General features: G+C 46.2%; 2 protein-coding genes across 2 annotated transcripts; both read right to left on the bottom strand.

The window, feature by feature from the left end:
• Nucleotides 1–2,846: 2,846 nt before the first annotated feature.
• Nucleotides 2,847–9,826, bottom strand: LOC127345266 (lysine-specific demethylase JMJ705). The gene is made up of 6 exons (XM_051371711.2): nucleotides 8,846–9,826; nucleotides 8,603–8,749; nucleotides 7,793–7,943; nucleotides 6,317–7,008; nucleotides 4,895–5,575; nucleotides 2,847–4,526 (listed from the first exon to the last, which is right to left on the bottom strand). The coding sequence occupies exons 1-6, from the start codon at nucleotides 9,699–9,701 to the stop codon at nucleotides 3,169–3,171; spliced, it is 3,885 nt and encodes a 1,294-aa protein (XP_051227671.1). The 5' UTR covers nucleotides 9,702–9,826; the 3' UTR covers nucleotides 2,847–3,168.
• Nucleotides 9,827–10,110: 284 nt separating this feature from the next.
• LOC127345265 (uncharacterized) lies at nucleotides 10,111–14,794 on the bottom strand. The gene is made up of 13 exons (XM_051371710.2): nucleotides 14,513–14,794; nucleotides 13,745–14,417; nucleotides 13,392–13,476; nucleotides 13,206–13,295; nucleotides 13,004–13,077; nucleotides 12,511–12,595; nucleotides 12,351–12,440; nucleotides 12,133–12,263; nucleotides 11,610–11,691; nucleotides 11,480–11,527; nucleotides 11,108–11,180; nucleotides 10,925–11,028; nucleotides 10,111–10,561 (listed from the first exon to the last, which is right to left on the bottom strand). The coding sequence occupies exons 1-13, from the start codon at nucleotides 14,700–14,702 to the stop codon at nucleotides 10,442–10,444; spliced, it is 1,845 nt and encodes a 614-aa protein (XP_051227670.1). The 5' UTR covers nucleotides 14,703–14,794; the 3' UTR covers nucleotides 10,111–10,441.
• Between the last annotated feature and the right edge of the window lie 2,320 nt (nucleotides 14,795–17,114).

The raw sequence follows: 17,114 nt of genomic DNA, 5'->3' as shown, positions 1-17,114 counted from the left end.
GAGTGTGAGGTCGATGATGGTGGAAGAGAAGGGAGGATGTGTATTTATAGGTGGAGAGATCGTTAGCTCGATGGAGCACGAGCGTGGAAACGGTACGAACAGCTCCGACTTGCTTTGCGGCGCGGGAAAGACACGAGGTTTAAATGGCGGTAACAGAAAGCTCATAGTCATAGGAATGGTGTCAGTTGGGGATGGTTGCATCTTGATAGCAAGTTGCGTGTGCAGAATGCTCATTGGGCGGCAACGAAGATTCAGGGCAGATTCAGGCAGGATCACTCGCTGACTCGCTGTTCGTGGCCGAGGTGCAGGGAGTATTCATACGTACGCTGGACCTGGATCTGATTGGATCACCGCCGTACGTGAATGAATCGTAGCTAGGTGTGCAGTTTTATGGATGCTACGCCGTATACGTAGAATTGGTAGATGCAGTTAGTGGAGTAGATGATACTGTACTTGATCACGTACGTATCTGCTGTTGTGTTTGGGGTGGCCGTTGAGTCGGCCGAGAGGATCAAGCACGATCTTAATGGCGGTTGAGAAGGCCGAGGTGATCGGTCACTGTCTTAACTGCAGCGGCCGGACGTAGGCTCAGCGAGGTAGTCTGCAGCGCGCGGGCGGTATTGCTCTCAAGAGATAGGCACGAAACAATATGCATCTAATTGTGGCCTTGTTCGCTTAATCCACCAAATTGGAGCGATTTGGAGAGAGTATTAGAGGGGATTTTAATTTAGAGGGGATTTTTTTAGATGGCTCCAAGTAAGTCCGGTTTTGAATTAAAGCATCCATCAACCCGCTAGGAGTTACACCATACTAACACACACGTGCAAAACGCACCCTGAAACCAACAACATAAGACAAAAAAAAACACCAAATGGGATTTGATCCCATCAATACACCTCAAACCCTAGAGTCACATGAAACCGAACAAGTGTTAGCAACTTAGCATCAAGGAGAAACGAGTGTTAGCAACTTAGCATCAAGGAGAAGTCGTACTCCCTTCGGACCAAATTACTTATCGCATATTCAAGAAACCTAGAAGTCCTAGATAGATTTTAGGCAGTATTTTACCTACATATGCTACGAGTAATTTGGCAAGCTTCAATATCTTCTTGGATATTTGCAAAATGAGGGTGAATATGCATTAGGTCAATTTGTTACATGTCGTACCCCCTCGCGTCGCTTCCCAGGCGGTGCTAGGGTTGCCAGCGCTCCCCTCTCCCATTGTCGCCACTGCCGGCGACCTAAGCCGCGGTGGTGGGGGAGCCCACTACCAAAGGGTGGTGTGGTGTCTTCTACTAGTGGAGGCCTCCTCATGTGGGGCGATGGAGGCTGGAGGCCTACGGTTAAGCTATGGCTCATCGGGGGAAGGGAGCGATGGGGATGTCTACTTGTGGAGCCGCAACATCAGTTGGCACCGGCTACGCTGCTTGCTACTTCTTCTTTGACTTGCGACCCGAGATCGCATTGGAACCTCTCCAAGGTATCGCCGCCTTTCGCCGTTGGGCATCGTGATTTCTGGCGCGACTGTGTCTTCTCTACTGAACTTTGTGGTGTCGACTGTTGGTTGCCGTCATAAGGTCTCGGTTTGCTTCTATACCCAAGGACACTTCCTTGCCTCCTGATCCGCCACGACACACACCTCCGATGCGGATGCATCGCCGACTCCATAGAAGCTCAGTTGCATGCTTGGGTGTTTGGTGTGTGCCAACCGCGTATTGTCATACCTTGGATAAATCGGCATCACCACCTACACAACCCCGATTTCCAAGGTGTTGACATGGGGAAGCAAAACGGTCATGTTGGAAGATTGGCATGGATTTGAAGGTTTCATCTCGCATGCTCATTGAGTCGAGATAGCCTACTGCCACAGTGGGTGGGGAGAAGATTGCGATCCACTACTTGTTGTTCAAGTTGCTGCCAGCCTCTAGTTGCTTAGGCGGGTATATTTTCCCTTTTTCTTTTTCTTTTTCTCTTTTTATGTTTTATCTTTTTGGCCGTGTGTTTGTTCTGGACATTTTGTTGTTGCAAAGCCTGGATCTATTTGGTACAATTTTGGTATTAATATAATTCCTTTATGCAAATTTGTTATGTACTACATGTGCATAGCTAAACAGGCCGATCCAGCAACAGCTTTCAGTTCCAAAAACTTGTACTCTACGTCACTCGATGCATATGTTCTGACATTGTACAAACATGTAAATGCTGTGAGAATAAAGTAGATTTGAACTTAATCTGAAGGACGAATTTAAACGATCTTGGTCAGGACTCAGTAGTGTGTATTACACCATTTGCCCGTTCCATGATCACTTTTCAGTTCCCAGGTATCCCATGGATACGCATGGTGCCTGACGCACCTGGCGGATATTTCAGTCGCGCTCCCATCTCTCAAAGCCTGATAGCGCCAAAGCGAAGCAACATCCCACAAGCCGGCTGGCAGCCCAACAGCACAAACAGAACCACGACAGCCAACGGATCTATGCCTTGTTCCTCTGCACCACCCTCGCGTCTGCCACAAGCTCACTAGAATGGGAGCATCGTATCATAACCTCAGTCAAATTTTCCCCACAAAAAAAAACACAGTTAAATCATCATCTACATGCCAAAGGTTACCACAACCAAAGAAGTGAAGCTAAAAAGAGATCAGATTGAACGGGAGCATCGTATCATAACCTCAGTCAAATTTTCCCCGCAAAAAAAACACAGTTAAATCATCATTTACATGCCAAAGGTTAACATAAGCAAATATTGAACGGGGGCATCGTATCATAACCTCAGTCAAATTTTCCCCACAAAAATAAAACCACAGTTAAATCATCATCTACATGCCAGAGGTTAACACAAGCAAAGAAGTGAAACTAAAAGAGAGATTAGATTGAACATGACAGTTAACCGTGCATTTGGTGGTAATGTCAATACATCATACATAAATCAGTGCTAAACTAAGGTAAAGTGGCAATCATTGAAATGATCAATGAACGGAATTATGGACATAGCAAGCACACCGATTGCGGTGCTAGCTAATACAATTCAGGAAATAACGATATACTGAGTGCTAAGCTAAAGAAACCGTGAGCAGACTACCATGGGCTCCGGGCATTGCTTGAATATACACAATCCTACCACTGTAGCTTCTGGTATACCATCATAACTTGCTCCTGCCTTGGCCGATCATGCCTCGGTTCTCGTCCCCTTGGGTGAATGGCCTGTGTTGCGCTTGTGACGGCTGAAATCTGACACGAACCTGAACGTCTGTGCACACCCTGGCTCATGGCAAACGTAGGGCCTGTCGCCCGTATGAACCCTGAGATGCTCTGTCCTTGCCCAGGCCCACTTGAACGCCATGCCGCAGCCCTCCCACGGGCACTTCAGCGGACGGTCATCCGTGTGAACCTTGTGGTGCTGCAGCAGGTACTTGTGCGTGATGAACTTCTTCCCGCAGCCATTGACGGGGCAGACGTCGCGCTCGTGCATGGAGAGTTCATTTTTCGTGTCGAAGCTTGTATAACAGCCATCGATACTGCACATGTACTCTTCGGCATGCACTGGATCTCTTGGAGTCCTCTTCTTCTCTCCTGTAGATTTCTTCAGTTGGATCTTTGCTTCTGTTCTGGTTCGGTGCTTACGCGGATACAAATCCCAATTACTGTCAGAGCTCACAGGAGAACCCTCTGCAGAGTATGGGTGCTCCTCTTCATCCTTTGGAGTAGCTGGATCCATCATAATGTCTCCTCTGCTTATCTTCATTTGCTTCCTTGCTTCGACTTCAGTCTTCTGTGGTGCTCTTGTTCGCGAATGGAAAGTAACCTTTGACTTTGGACGGCTAGCAGGATCATCATCTTCTTCTTCTGTCATCTCTGATTTCACCTTATTTGGTCTATTGGCAATCCTGGAGCTAACACGGAGAACAGTTCCAGTTGGTGAGGGGAAGGACACTTGAGCAACACGTTTTAATGCTTTGGGACTGTACTCCTTAGTTTGTTTGGGCCTCTTTGTATCTGTTTCCTCCAGAGTCATGTTCCCCCTTCTCTTGCTTGATTTCATTACATCTGTTGCAGTGCTTCTTTTGGAGGCTGCCACTCCACCAGAATTGTCACTCTCTTCCAGTTCACTGCCTTCAATTCTCTGAGCTAGGATTGGATGGACCTGGTCTGACATCCATACTTTCCCACACCACCTGCCAGCAATGACTATTTTCTTCTGCCTGCCTTGACTCCTCTCGCAAGTTTTCAGATCTTCTGGTGAGTTGTTTGGAGAATTGCAGCCAAATGCCCTATAGATGACCCTGTTGTATGGTATTTGTTTGTTGTGTAAAGGAGATTTGGACAGATTTGCACTGTAGTAAAGATTAGTTCCCAGTTTTACAGTCCAATCACTGCTTGTTGGTATTGACTCCTCATCCTGCAGCAGTTCTTGTATCATCTCCCTGTCCTCCCTTTTGGCTTCCCTGAAATGGATGCCCTTCCAGTCATACTCAACTTCCATTTCTGCAGCTAACGACCTTGCTTCTGCTTCTATTTTAAGATATTCTGTACAAAACGTAACAAACAATTCAATTTTCAGAACCTAGAACTCAATGTTGATTATTCAGTTCTTTTATTTTTTGCGGGGAGATTATTCAGTGTTATGAACACCTCAAGCACAGAAGGTCTAAATTTTCTTTTTACTAGTGACATTACCAAAGCGGATGTAAGTAAAATGTGCTCTAAACAGAAAAAAGGAGCAACCTAGTACCATGTCTTGGATGGCTCGTGCATTAACGTATTCAAGTACGATCAGAATGAGCCATTGCTCGCTCATACTGGGTGCATGCAGCATTAGAGAGGATACCACAAGTTCAAAAAATGTTGGATTTAAAAAGGTGCATTGCAATCGAGTAAGCAGCTTGATGACTGACCTGGACGACATAAAAGAATAACATTTGCACCACCAATTGCTCGAAGTTGCTTCTCAACCTCAACAGCATGCTCAAGACAAAATACATGCATTCTTGATGAATCCTTATCAAACTTCACAATCGGTTTATTTAAGTTGTTCATTGTAGCAGCAGAGGTTCCAGGGTCATCCATAACGATTGCGGTGCTGTTACATATACAATGATAATCTGTGCCGCTGGCATCAAGTGGTCCCTCCTTCAGAATCTTATTTGGGTTTGACGGTTCAGGTAGAACCTTCTGTTCCATTGTCAGACGATTATCCTTTAGCTGAAAACCTTCAGACAGAGCCTGCTTAAGTTTATATTTGTTTCTTGTGCGAACACCTCTTGGTCCATCTGAAATACCTGAGCCACCAATACACAGAGAGCTCTGGGATGATGGAATTTGGTGGCATTTGTCGCTACTTGAGGAAATCTTCGTTCCATCACAACAGATATTACTTGAGCCATTGTGCTGTGGTTCAGTCATCTGCCCCGATAATTCCATGGATTCATGAGAGACCTTAAGTTTTTCGTTCCGAATATCTTCGTTGGAATCTGATTGATCTCCATAAGCAGCCACCAGAGGATCAAGAGCAGAATTTCCGTTGACAGGTTCAGCATCAGAAAGCATTTCATTGCCATACGGTTCAAAACCGAATCCTGCGTGTTGATTAGGAATACATACATTGCATCAGATATAAATTCTTGATGCTATAAGACAAAAGAAACTAGGATGAAATCCACTTCGGCATAGCTAATAAACTAGAACTCTAAGTAGAGCTACGCAAGTTACATCCAGTCTCTATTCAGAATTAACGTGACGGTCCAATAGTCCTATGATACATAAACAACGACTATCACGCGATTAGCAATAAAATCGTACATAGGTATCACAAATTATTCACTTCCATCATAAGAAAGACACGGCGGAACTATTTCAAATAAGAAAAAATATAAATCAAAAATCGGCCTGCGTCCTGAGGCAACAAGCAATGAAGCCTGTAACCCTGCCCTTCTGGATAATGTCTCTAACAAAGAGTAACAATATTCAGGGATTAAACTGGCAAAGTGGCTTAGTCAGGGAATAAAGATTCAAGGCTAATCCCGCTAATGTTATACTTATATGTTCTTATCTGCGGAATTTTAAAACGGATTATTTTTTAACAAGAAAATAAAATCAGAGCACCAAATCTGCATCTATCTTAACAACTGAATTTTGAGTGTTCTATGTTCTAACGGATTAAGCATTAATAATTTTTTGACTACTTCCTAGAAATCATGTCACAGTAACTCAGAACATAATTATTTCAATAAACAAGCCCATGCTAATTACAGCAAAAAAAGGGAAGATAAGACAAAGCTAAAAAGTTGATGGTATAAATTGCAAGACGTGTAACTTACTTAGAATGTCACCACTAGTCCCTTCTCTTCCCGTTGCATTTGCCAGGTGACTCCCTCCAGATGCAAAAAGCTTATCATTAATCAAATTATAATCAGAAGACATGAAGTAGTTTGATGTACACTCTCTTGGTTTGATGACAGCCACACACGAGAAACTTAAAATCCCACAGCTGACACAGGATAATAAACCCTGATCTAAGAGCCCAGCAGCACTGATTACATCCACCTCATCACCTTCTGAATTATTTGTGTCAGGTGAACTAGAGAGATTTACACAATCATGCATACGTCTTGCTGGTGGGTATTTCTTTCCAGAGCAGACTGCTAATGACCTTTCTTTGGATGAAGACAAAGCACTGCAGTTTCTAATTTCACCATTCAAATCAAATGCTTCATTCTGCGGTAAGCATCTCGAAGCTTCCAGAGTTTCTCCACTACTGCATAGGTTATCTGACAAATTGGATTTAGGTCTTAATTGGTATCTTGAGCGCAGAGCTGAAAGAACAGGACCATCATGAGCAGTTATAGGAAGAACAATACAAGAAGATCCATCATTCAGAAGACAACTAAGCAGTTCATTGTCTTGAATAACATTTTGGACAAATAACTTCTTGACCAATTGCCCTCCTTCGCCCTTCTTCTTTTCCTTTAATCTAGAACTCCGTGGTTCCATTACCCCAATGGATGGGTCCCTATAAATATAATAGTTGGAAAAAGTGAGTGAAGGGTCAAACAATATACAAAATGGAGCACTTGGTGCCAGCTCCGGGCACATGGAGTATAAACAGCGGTAATATATACATGAATGTGGTTACCAGATTAAAGCATTATCATAAAGTCATGGCTACAGTCAGACACATAAGTGAAAATTATACAACTTCCTTGCCTGGTTAGAGAAACTGAAACTGGAAAATCAAATATTGTCAACACTGATCACAAATACAGGCACACCTACTGCCAAATTATTTTCAGGTGAAAACATCACACAAGTTGGACAATAATAAAGACTTATGAGATTGGTATTTTTTTTTAAGTAGGAAGGAGGCTAACAAATTATCAAGTGTGCATCATGAAGCATGCAACTGGTGTTGAATACCTGATATCAACTCCAAGCATGGAAAGAGCTATCTTAGAGAACAGCTCCAATATAAATGAACACAAAGGGCACCAGACTGAAGCATTATCATTAAGTCATAGCTACTGTAAGAGACATAAAGTGAAAATAAAATACAACTTCCTTGCCTGGGACAGAGAAACTGAAAGTGAAACACTGATCACAGAAACATATATCTGTTAACACATGGAGCTTACACATTGCACACCTGCAGACGAATTATTTTCCGGTGAAAACATAATATAAGTTGGACACTCATAAGGACTTATGATGTCGATATTTTCTGTAGGAGGCAGGAGGCAAACAAATTATCTCACAAAAACAAGTGTGGGTCGTGAAGCAAGGAAGTTGTGTTTGAATACCTGATGCCCATTGACAGTGCAAGTTCATAAAGCAGCTGATAGTGCGAAAGCATGGGGGGTCGGTTGGTTGATGCCCTCCGGATTGCTGCCTCTTTCGCTACTGTCAACCATTCAGGAGTAGCTATATTTGATGCCTCACCACAGTTGAAACCTGATCAGATAGAAAGGGTCCTCTTGGGGTTAGCTGCAATTGAGCGATGGCCAAATAACAATTCAAGATTACTTCTCCAATGGCATGACATAGGAACAAAGATCCTCATGAGTCATGTGCACCAGAGTATTCATTGCAAATGCACATCTTGCCTAGATGAGATGAACCGACAAATACCCCATGACAAGATGTCTAAACAAAGTCGGAACAGGGATACGTAAACATAATTATAAGCCAAGGGTCATATTTACTTCTAGCACACTCTCAAATTCCCCTCCACAATGCCATACAGTCCTCTGTGCTCAAACTCAGAAAAGTTTGGAACGCATTCATTTTTCTTATTGCTGCACCTTATAATAATACTTGAATAACAAAACACATGCAAAACTGTAATTCTGTTCCAAGTATACATATTTCAATAACAGGTTGACATCACATGGATATCGAATTTGGAAAGACTGCCTGGCAAACATATGAGTATGACCCTCAAAAAAAAAAAACATATGAGTATGTTTACCTCAACTAATTATGTACAGTTTTGGGACGAAAGGTTTGACATTGTGGTATATGCATTGGACGACATACAAAATTGCAAATGCATGCATCAAACAGACAATGCAGCATGTAAAGGGAGGATTTTGACTAGCGCAGGTGCTCACCATGGCTGAAACCGCTGTGATATGATCCCGGGAACGTGACCACGAACTCCCCTGCATTCTGCACCAACCTGCAGCAGGGCACCCCTGATTCCACGAAAACCTCCGGGGACATGACGGTAGTTTTCTTCCCCAGCGTGGCGAAGGTCTCTGCACAACCCAAATCCGCGAAATCACATTGCAGTCGGTAGAACAGCAGAGGACACGGAAGATGTACAGAGCAACAAAGGGCTGCGTGTGCCCCACCTACGGGGTTGACCTCCCCGCCGTATCCGCGCAGGCGCACGACGTCCTCGAACGCGAGCGCGGCGTCGCGCGGCACGCCGTACCAGGTCTTGGCGGCGCCGAAGTGCATGTAGTTGAGGCTGTGGAGGTCGTGGTCCTCGACGTGCCAGGCGAACCAGCTGAAGAGCATGGCGACGTAGAGCATGGGGGTGGTGACCCCGGGCACCTCGTCGCGCGCGAACCGCAGCAGCGAGCCGGGGCTCCTGGCGGCGGCGCGCATGTTCCACGCCGTGTCGCCGACGTGGCGCCGCGCCGCGGGGGCGGGGTGGTGGTGCCGCGGGGCGGGGGCGGAGAAGCCGGAGCCGGGCAGGTCGCTGGCGTAGTCGACGGTGGCGGGGCGGTCGGCGGCGGCGGCGCGCCAGAAGAGCGCGTCGTGGTCGAGCGGGGAGAGGCGGCTGGAGGCGGGCACGCCGAGGCGGGCGAGGAGCGGGCCGCGGGCGGCGGCCGCGCGGGACTCGAACTGCTGCAGCGTGTAGCGGCGCGCGGAGAGCCAGGCGGTCTGGACCGCCGGCAGCGGGCGGCGCGCGTAGAGGCCGACGTACTGGTGGCGGGCCGGGAAGGTCGGGGAGGAGGAGGGGAGTGCGGAGAAGGAGCGGGCGAGGTTGGCGAGGGTGGTCTTCCTGGGCGGCGGCGCGCAGGGCGGGATGACCTTGCAGATGCCGTAGCGCGCCGCGGCGGGCTCGATCTTGAGGATGTAGGCGACGGGGTCCGCGAACTCGGCCTCCGTCGGGTGGAACTCCGGCGCCAGCGGCAGGGCTCTCAGCCACGGCGGCACCAGTTCGCCCGACGGACCGGGCGGCGGCGGCGATGACGGCATCGCGGTCGGTGCCGGCCGGGGGAGCGGTTTCCGCGGCGGTGCTACACGCGCATTGCAGAGCAAAGGAGAGGTTTTTGTTCGGGAGGCGGAGCAGAGTGGTTTGGTTTGGTGAGGGGTTTGGACAGCGGAGGATGAAGGCGAGCGTGTTTGCCGCAACCGCTGCGCTGCGGTTTTTTTACGTCCTGCGTCTGTGTCTGTGGCACGGTAACTACCCAAAGGTGCGGTTATTCGTGGCTTGCCCTCCACTTCTTCTGTGGGCCTTCACACACAGCCCAAAACTGCATACTGGATGCATGCCTTTCTCGCTCGCTCCTAGAATGGCTACCGGTACCATCTTCTTCTGTGAATAGCGCTTGCAATCATCTCGCCGATGCAAACAGTGGCTCACAGGACAATGATACACGATTCATTCTACAAAAATGATACCGATTCAAAATTCAAATTTGGCATGTGTTTCATACGAGTGGGCCGAATCATCTAAAAGAAACTGGGTCAAATTACATGTGAGTGGGCCTCCATGCCACATTCGCATGTGCTAGCAAAACCTACCATATAAACTACAGCTTTACATCACACATGCACACAAATAGACCCTACGCGTGTGTGTGCCTAGGATCGTCGTGACGGCGCAACCATATCATTGCCATGTTTCAGACGTGAAAGGATGCCACTATAGACCATCGCGTCCACCTTCCATCACCTGCCAAACTCCGTGAGATTGATGATACATGACTGTCAGATCACGAGGTCGTCGCTTGGGAAGCAAGGAACGCCGAGTATTTCCCTCGCTCCACCTTGTAGCGTTTCAGCTCCTTGATTGCCGCCAGCAGCACGTGCAGAGTAACAGGTGCAAAGAATGGCTGCAAAAGGTGAAACACATCAACATTGACAGGGTTCTCTAGTTCTTACAGCCGTATTTTGGAGTCAACAAAGCTCCATAAATGGTTTCAATATACTACGGAGATATCTCAAGGCTTGGAATATTGAATGGGTAATGCAGCATGGAAGGGGACACGAACCATCAGAGTTATTAGTCTATCTAAACAACTTACATGTCAACATTACACAACTCAGATAACAGGAGGTTTCTGCTGCTTTGCAGACTAGGATACTATAACCTTGGTTTATAATCCACAGTTCAGGTTAAAATAGAGAATTCGAAAGTACCAACCTACCAACGTAAATTTAACTACCAGAGGTCTATGATTCGGTGAAATGCTAACCATGTAAATCGCAAAGTAGTGCTCCACCGAAGCATAGCTGATTGAACTGATGGACGGATGGAAAAATGCATCCTCAGCTAATGCCCTTGCTCTTGTTGCAGACACTGCACAACATCACGATGTTAACAAAATCTTTTGAATCTCTGGTTAACTTGGAGAATATAAAGTGTGTCCTCAACTTGCCTGCTGAAGAATCGCTTATTCCAAGACTGGCGTTTCTTTGAGCTAAACTTGCAGCTTCAAGCGAAAGCTCAACCTGGAAAATATTTGCTTGTCAGAAGTCAGAACAAACTTTGCCTCACTATAAATTTATGAAGGGATTTACACTAAACAAAAGACAACCGTGTTCTGTGTACAAGGCAAGTGTATGAACGTATGCAAGAAGGTACAAAACATAACAACGGACACCATGAATGTTCAGGTGCATGAAGCATGTGGAGTTTTATCTGAATATTTTGTTGCTTAATAAGAGCCAAAAGGGGTACCCCAAAACAAGAAACAGTGCTACACAGAACCATGAGATATCTATTCAGTAAGAGTGGTGGAGGAACACACCTGCCTCCCAATTTCATCCATAACAATCATTCTTGGCAGCGATTGGACCTACCATAAGAAGCAACATTAGCGTATATATATATTTGTGAAGGATAAATTATATATATCTCATTGAGAGCTTCGGATGTACCAAGCTGGAAAGAGATTCCAAGGTGGCGAGGCATGACAAAAGATTGGAACATGCATGATGTCGGTACAATAAATCTAGTTCCCTGCATAAGAAGATCGACAGTAACTTCTGTAAAGAACCTTAGGGACCAACAAGTTGAGCAATTTACCAAAACTAAATGAACTTCTAAAATCACAAATGCTGGACACTGAAGCAGAAAGTTATATGGTAAAGAAAAGACAGATTCATAAACTAAACACAAAGTGATTGCATAATTCAAGATACTGATATTTAGACGACAATTTCTATCCTTAATGCATGTACTCCTTAATTTGTACATACTACAGTACCGATAATCTGAGCAATTGCAAATCGTCGTAACCAGGACTTGATAGTTTGATAATAATGGTAGCAAATATGTCCTCTAGTCTAATGTGACTACACATATATCATATGCATTCGAGATTTTCTAAACTGTATTCTGCCATAATAAAATGAACCTGTGCCATGCTATCCTATTAGACAAGCAGGCAGATATTCTCACCATTGTGCAAACCCCTTCTCACTAACTAGGAATTTAGTTGTCACATCCATGCCTTGGGCATGATAGTTGGCTTTTAGACCAAATAATTGCCTTAGCTGTCCAATGAAGATTTCTAGAGTCTCCATAAGTTCCTGTTGCAGATAAATGCATCAGCATATAATGCTCTTACAAACATATACAAAAGGCAAGACAAATAAAAGATGGTGAATTCTACATACCTGTGATGACATTTTGGTCTGAGTCCCACTCGTCTTCTTAGAACCAAGTGAACAGCCTGGTGGGTTCCAAATAACAACACCTCCCCACATCTAATTAACAGGATAATACTGTCAAGGAAAACGTTAAGATGAACAACACAAAGAAGGTAAAAGTACTTACTGGGGAAATAAATGCATTAGTTTTTGAAAGCTCCCCATCTGGAAGCTGCAAATACAAAGGGCATTCCCTTGCAGATGGAACATACCTGTTTATTACAGAATAAAAAATTAGATGACTAAATGAGCATTCAACAAGTTCATACAATAATATTAAACCTGGCAAATCGTCCTATGTCCCTGTATACTTGGAAAATCAGAATTCTGAATTAAAACTATGATATATTCTGCAAAGTGTACTATTTACAGAAGAGGGGGAAAGAACTATTAGGCAATTACCACGGTGGTGTAAAAAAACAATGGGATCACCTCAGGAGTTTGGCACAGGAAAAGAGAGTACAATTATAAAGAGAGGAAATGGTAGCAGGGGACATGAAAAAGAGACAAGATTCATACTCCTGTTTTAAATATGTTTAGGAACATAAATCGCATCATGGCATGCAAAGTGTAGCAATACAAATTTAAGATGCTTGTCTGGTCTAAAAGTAAAAGCATACACCACAAATTGAAGAACTTTTGATCGTCCTGTAGCTGAAAGCGATGTATCCAAGTGCCACTCGTTTGAGTTTACCTATCAATTTTATTGCAACAATCAAATTAGTGCAGCTGAAGCTTGAACAGGCATTAACACATAGCTATCCAAATAATGCAGCAACGAGTGAGACTAGATTACTTCGTCAGAGCAAGTCAGGAACATACAAAGAAAGGGATGTCTCCCATACTAAGGACATTGCCACCAAGTTTATCATCAGAATGAGAAAAGGAGGACTTTGGAGTGTGGTACAAAACCTGAAAAGAAAAGGAACAGTTTTACAGTACTATTAATATTGTCACCTTCCATGAGATAGAAGATGCAAGTTTAGCCCAAATAAGGCAAATATTCACCTGGCTCTCTACATTAATATCAGCTATTGGTCGCAATGCCTCAACCACAGGATTCAGCATCCTCTCACCAATATTTTCAAAATCCCTGCATGTGGGGCGCATAACCGTAAGAAATCCAACATCGGCAGCAATAACAGGATACGGAATTGTATGTACGAAACCAGCTAGCTACAATGACAGAAACTGTAGTCAATTCTAAATAAGTAAATCTATCAGATGTACATGCATGGTTTATAACATTTCAGGACAAGTTACATCTTGAAATTTTCTAGGAATGCAGAATTGCAGATATAGAAGGGGAACATCACCAGCAGCAATAATTTGCATATCATATCTCAAGTTTTTGTTCTTACCAATCATAAACCCAATCATTTGGATCGGCATTCAGCAAGCTAAACGAAAGCACAACATTCCCATCAGAACCAACTGGCATGAACTCTCCCTTCCCGATGCCTGCCTCGCCCTCCTCAACACCACCATTCAGGAAATACTTGATGAATACCTTGCCAACAAGTGACACCGCCTCAGCCTCATCAACCTTCCCAACCGCCCAAGCATGACGGTGCTTTCCGATCACAACTGCCGTTCCCTTCTCATCATCGCTCTCGATGAAGACAACAGTGTAAACCTTCATCCAATCCCCACCGCCGCCGCCACCCAATGCAGAGTGCAGCAATTCATCGAACACCTCGTCGCCGCGGACCGAATCTGCGGTGGTCACAGCCCCGCATCGCCAAGGCGAAGCCACAGTGCTGCTGCTGCTGGAGCAGCTACCGCCCGATTGCACGGTGACTGATACGGAGATGTTGCCGGCGGCGCGACCGTGGGGTTGGGTCGAGATTGCCCGCTCGAGCTGATTGGCGAGGGTGGAAGCGGGGGAGCCAGGGCCGGAGCGGAGGAAGACCGCGTGGAGACCGCGGGGGAAGGAGGGTGGGTGGGAGTGCAGGCGGCGGGACAGGTCGGCGATTGCGTCGGAGGGCAGCGGCGAGCGGTGGATCTCGGTGGATTTGAGCAGGAAGGGCAGTCCTGCGGAGAGGGAAAGGGAGATGCGGAAGGTTATACGGAGAAGGAAGAGAAAAGCAGTAAGGCTATGGTGGATTTGGAGGGGTGGGGAGCAGTACCGACGAGGAAGGAGAGGAAGACGGAGGCGGTGAGGACGAGGCGCTTCGTGCCGGGCTTCGTCGTGCGCGGCGGCGGCGACTTGTCGCCTGCGGGGGCGGTGGGCGAGGGTGGGGACGAGTAGAGAGAGGATTCGCCGGCGCCGGAAGACGAAGGTAGCGGCGGGGTCTCGTCGCCGGCAATCTCCGCCATCTTTTTCAGTGGCCGGAGCTGGAAACGGAGACGGGATCGGCTGGTTTCCCTGTAAGCGTGGGTAGTCTGCTGACATATGGGCCCGTGGTGTGGCCGGTCACAATTTTTTTCTATAGACAATATAGCCGGAATACCATCTCAGTGAAATCAGCAGTGCCAAACTAGTTCAAAAAAAAAAAAAAAAAAAAAAAAAAGCAGTGCCAAACTACTAGTAGTAGTCAAAACCAAAGTGCCAAATTAGTACAGAGTACAGTACTCAATTCAGTTTTTCATGCCAAATACAAGTAACGTTGAACTGAAACTAGCGAGTGGTAGGCGACAATCGGCTGAAACTTTGAGAAAATAGTCGTGTCTTCCCACTTGTTGGATCCCACTTAAAATGGTAGATCTCATTTCCCCTTGTCACATATCAAACTTGTGCATGCAATATTTCTCCATATGCACGCAACATCGTTTGCACCCACCCAAACCCCAACACGTAGAAAGAAAAAGTTGTTCAACATTTTTGAACACGCCCCTTGTAGCAAAAGAAAATGTATGAATACAACTAATCCTCTTTCGCTGCTACAAAGACGTTGAAAATGGGTCGCAATACCCACCATAGGAAAAGCCAACATATGTGAACAAAAGATACAATAGCAAAGAAACATATGTGTACCATGTCGCTCATAAGTACACAACAAACATCGGAAAACCTTGTAACATGTCGAACCATCGGTGATCTGGTTTTCCGTGTCTTCAGAGCTACGAAGATTATAGGGTTTTGATACGGACAAGGTTCAGTTTGATCTAAAGCAGCGGGCCACATGCTATGCCTATGAGGTTAGGAAGTAGACGGGTTGCCTAAGTTAGGAAAAGCGTTGCCGCGGCCGTCCTTCGGATGGTGATGGACCCAGGGAACAGATCAGGGATTGGTTCAGGTCTAACTAGAAAACTCCTACAGGGTATAAGAGCATCTCTAATCCAACCCAATAATTTAGATGAGAAAACGGATCCATTTTTTCTCCTCTAAACTTTAGCCACCGGATTTGATTTCCAAAAATTGAGAGGACTAAAAAATTATCATCATCATTTTCGAATCTCCACACCATAAGGCACATATCCATGATACAGACATGCATAAATATAATCCAAAATACATCAAATTGAGCAAGTTAGCTCCAAAAGTGAGGCCTTCACCATCTCGACCACCTCAAGGAGCACCTTGGACACCATCACCACCACTCTCTCAGGCCAAGATCCTCGCACGAGAAATCTCCCAATACACCCTAACTTTGTCATCAAATGTGTTTGGGTTCATGAACATGATGTTGCGGTCGGCATCCTCCCTCTCCTTGGCAAACTTATCCCTCTCAAGTGCTAGTTGATCCTCTTCTATCTTCTTCTCCTTCGTCGCTGATGAAGTTTAGGTCATCGAGGCCTTGGTGGTGAGATTGATCGAGTTGTGACATGAACTGGGTGATGGACACCTCGGTGGCACTCAGATCGACCCGGGAATATCATCGATCACTTCGCAGGCGTCATCTTGAGGTGCGACGGTGTCTGTCGAGGAAGACGGTGGCGTGGCCTTCGAGGTCCCATTGGGCTTGGCCTTCGTCGTCAGCTTGGATGCGGCCTTTCTTTTCTTCTTCTCCTCCGCCGCCTGTGAAGGGGTGACCATGACCTCTGTCGGCTTCCACGCCCGCTGCCCGCTCAACACGGGCGCAAGGGGTGGCCGACCCACCTTCCCCGCCATCGTCGTGGCCTCGGACGACTTGGAGGTGGTCTTGGCGGCCGCTACTGTCGATCGCGCCACGTCGGTGGTGCCCAACCGTTTCCACGACATCGTGAGGGTCGATTCCGGCGGCATTGCATCGGCGGGAAACTCCGGTGGGGCTGCAGAAGCAAAGCTCTGGTGACATTCCATCCGGGGGAGGGGAGAATCCCAGCGCCGACGACAACTAGCGGTGGTTTTGGGTGGGAGGGTCGGCGGCAAGGCTGGATGGGAAATTTTAGGAGTCAAGTTTGCGGCCGAGCATATTTAAGAGAGTGGTGAAAGATTATAGGAGTCACTATCCTATATTTGCTCCTCTAATCGATTTTGCGGCTTCGGTTAGAGCCGTTTTCGGCCCGTTAGAGAAGCAAATTTGCTCATCTGGCCGCGGAAAGGGCTTCAGTTAGAGATACTCTAAGCATGTCAGGTAGTACTGTCTTACAAAGAAGTAAAGAACGTGTCCAACGGCAAACCTGAACCAACGCACACGAGTAGACTCATAGCAGGGGAGCAAGTCGCCACGGGTCCATACCAACAAAATCCAAGCAGAGGTCATACAACAATCATTGGGAGGCTCCAGCCTCCAGCACCAAGAGCTGCTGCACTCATTTATCAAGAAAAAACTGCAGGAAACGAAGCCAGCGCACAATACGAGCGAA

This window comes from Lolium perenne, chromosome 3 (genome assembly GCF_019359855.2).
Source record: "Lolium perenne isolate Kyuss_39 chromosome 3, Kyuss_2.0, whole genome shotgun sequence".
Lineage (NCBI taxonomy): Eukaryota > Viridiplantae > Streptophyta > Magnoliopsida > Poales > Poaceae > Lolium > Lolium perenne.
This window is presented reverse-complemented; position numbering and strand designations above follow the sequence as displayed.

Bases quoted from the DNA above. Each gene is read 5' to 3' on its own strand.
- LOC127345266 (XM_051371711.2), bottom strand. From the start codon at position 9,701: ATGCCGTCATCGCCGCCGCCGCCCGGTCCGTCGGGCGAACTGGTGCCG. The intron at 7,944-8,602 runs GTGAGCACCTGC...CTATCTGATCAG, and splicing joins TCACAGCGGTTTCAGCCATG to GTTTCAACTGTGGTGAGGCA. The intron at 7,009-7,792 runs GTATTCAAACAC...TTATATTTATAG, and splicing joins GCACTGTCAATGGGCATCAG to GGACCCATCCATTGGGGTAA.
- LOC127345265 (XM_051371710.2), bottom strand. From the start codon at position 14,702: ATGGCGGAGATTGCCGGCGACGAGACCCCGCCGCTACCTTCGTCTTCC. The intron at 13,296-13,391 runs GTGAATATTTGC...TTTTCTTTTCAG, and splicing joins ATATTAATGTAGAGAGCCAG to GTTTTGTACCACACTCCAAA. The intron at 12,596-13,003 runs GTATGCTTTTAC...TGTAATAAACAG, and splicing joins AAAGTTCTTCAATTTGTGGT to GTATGTTCCATCTGCAAGGG.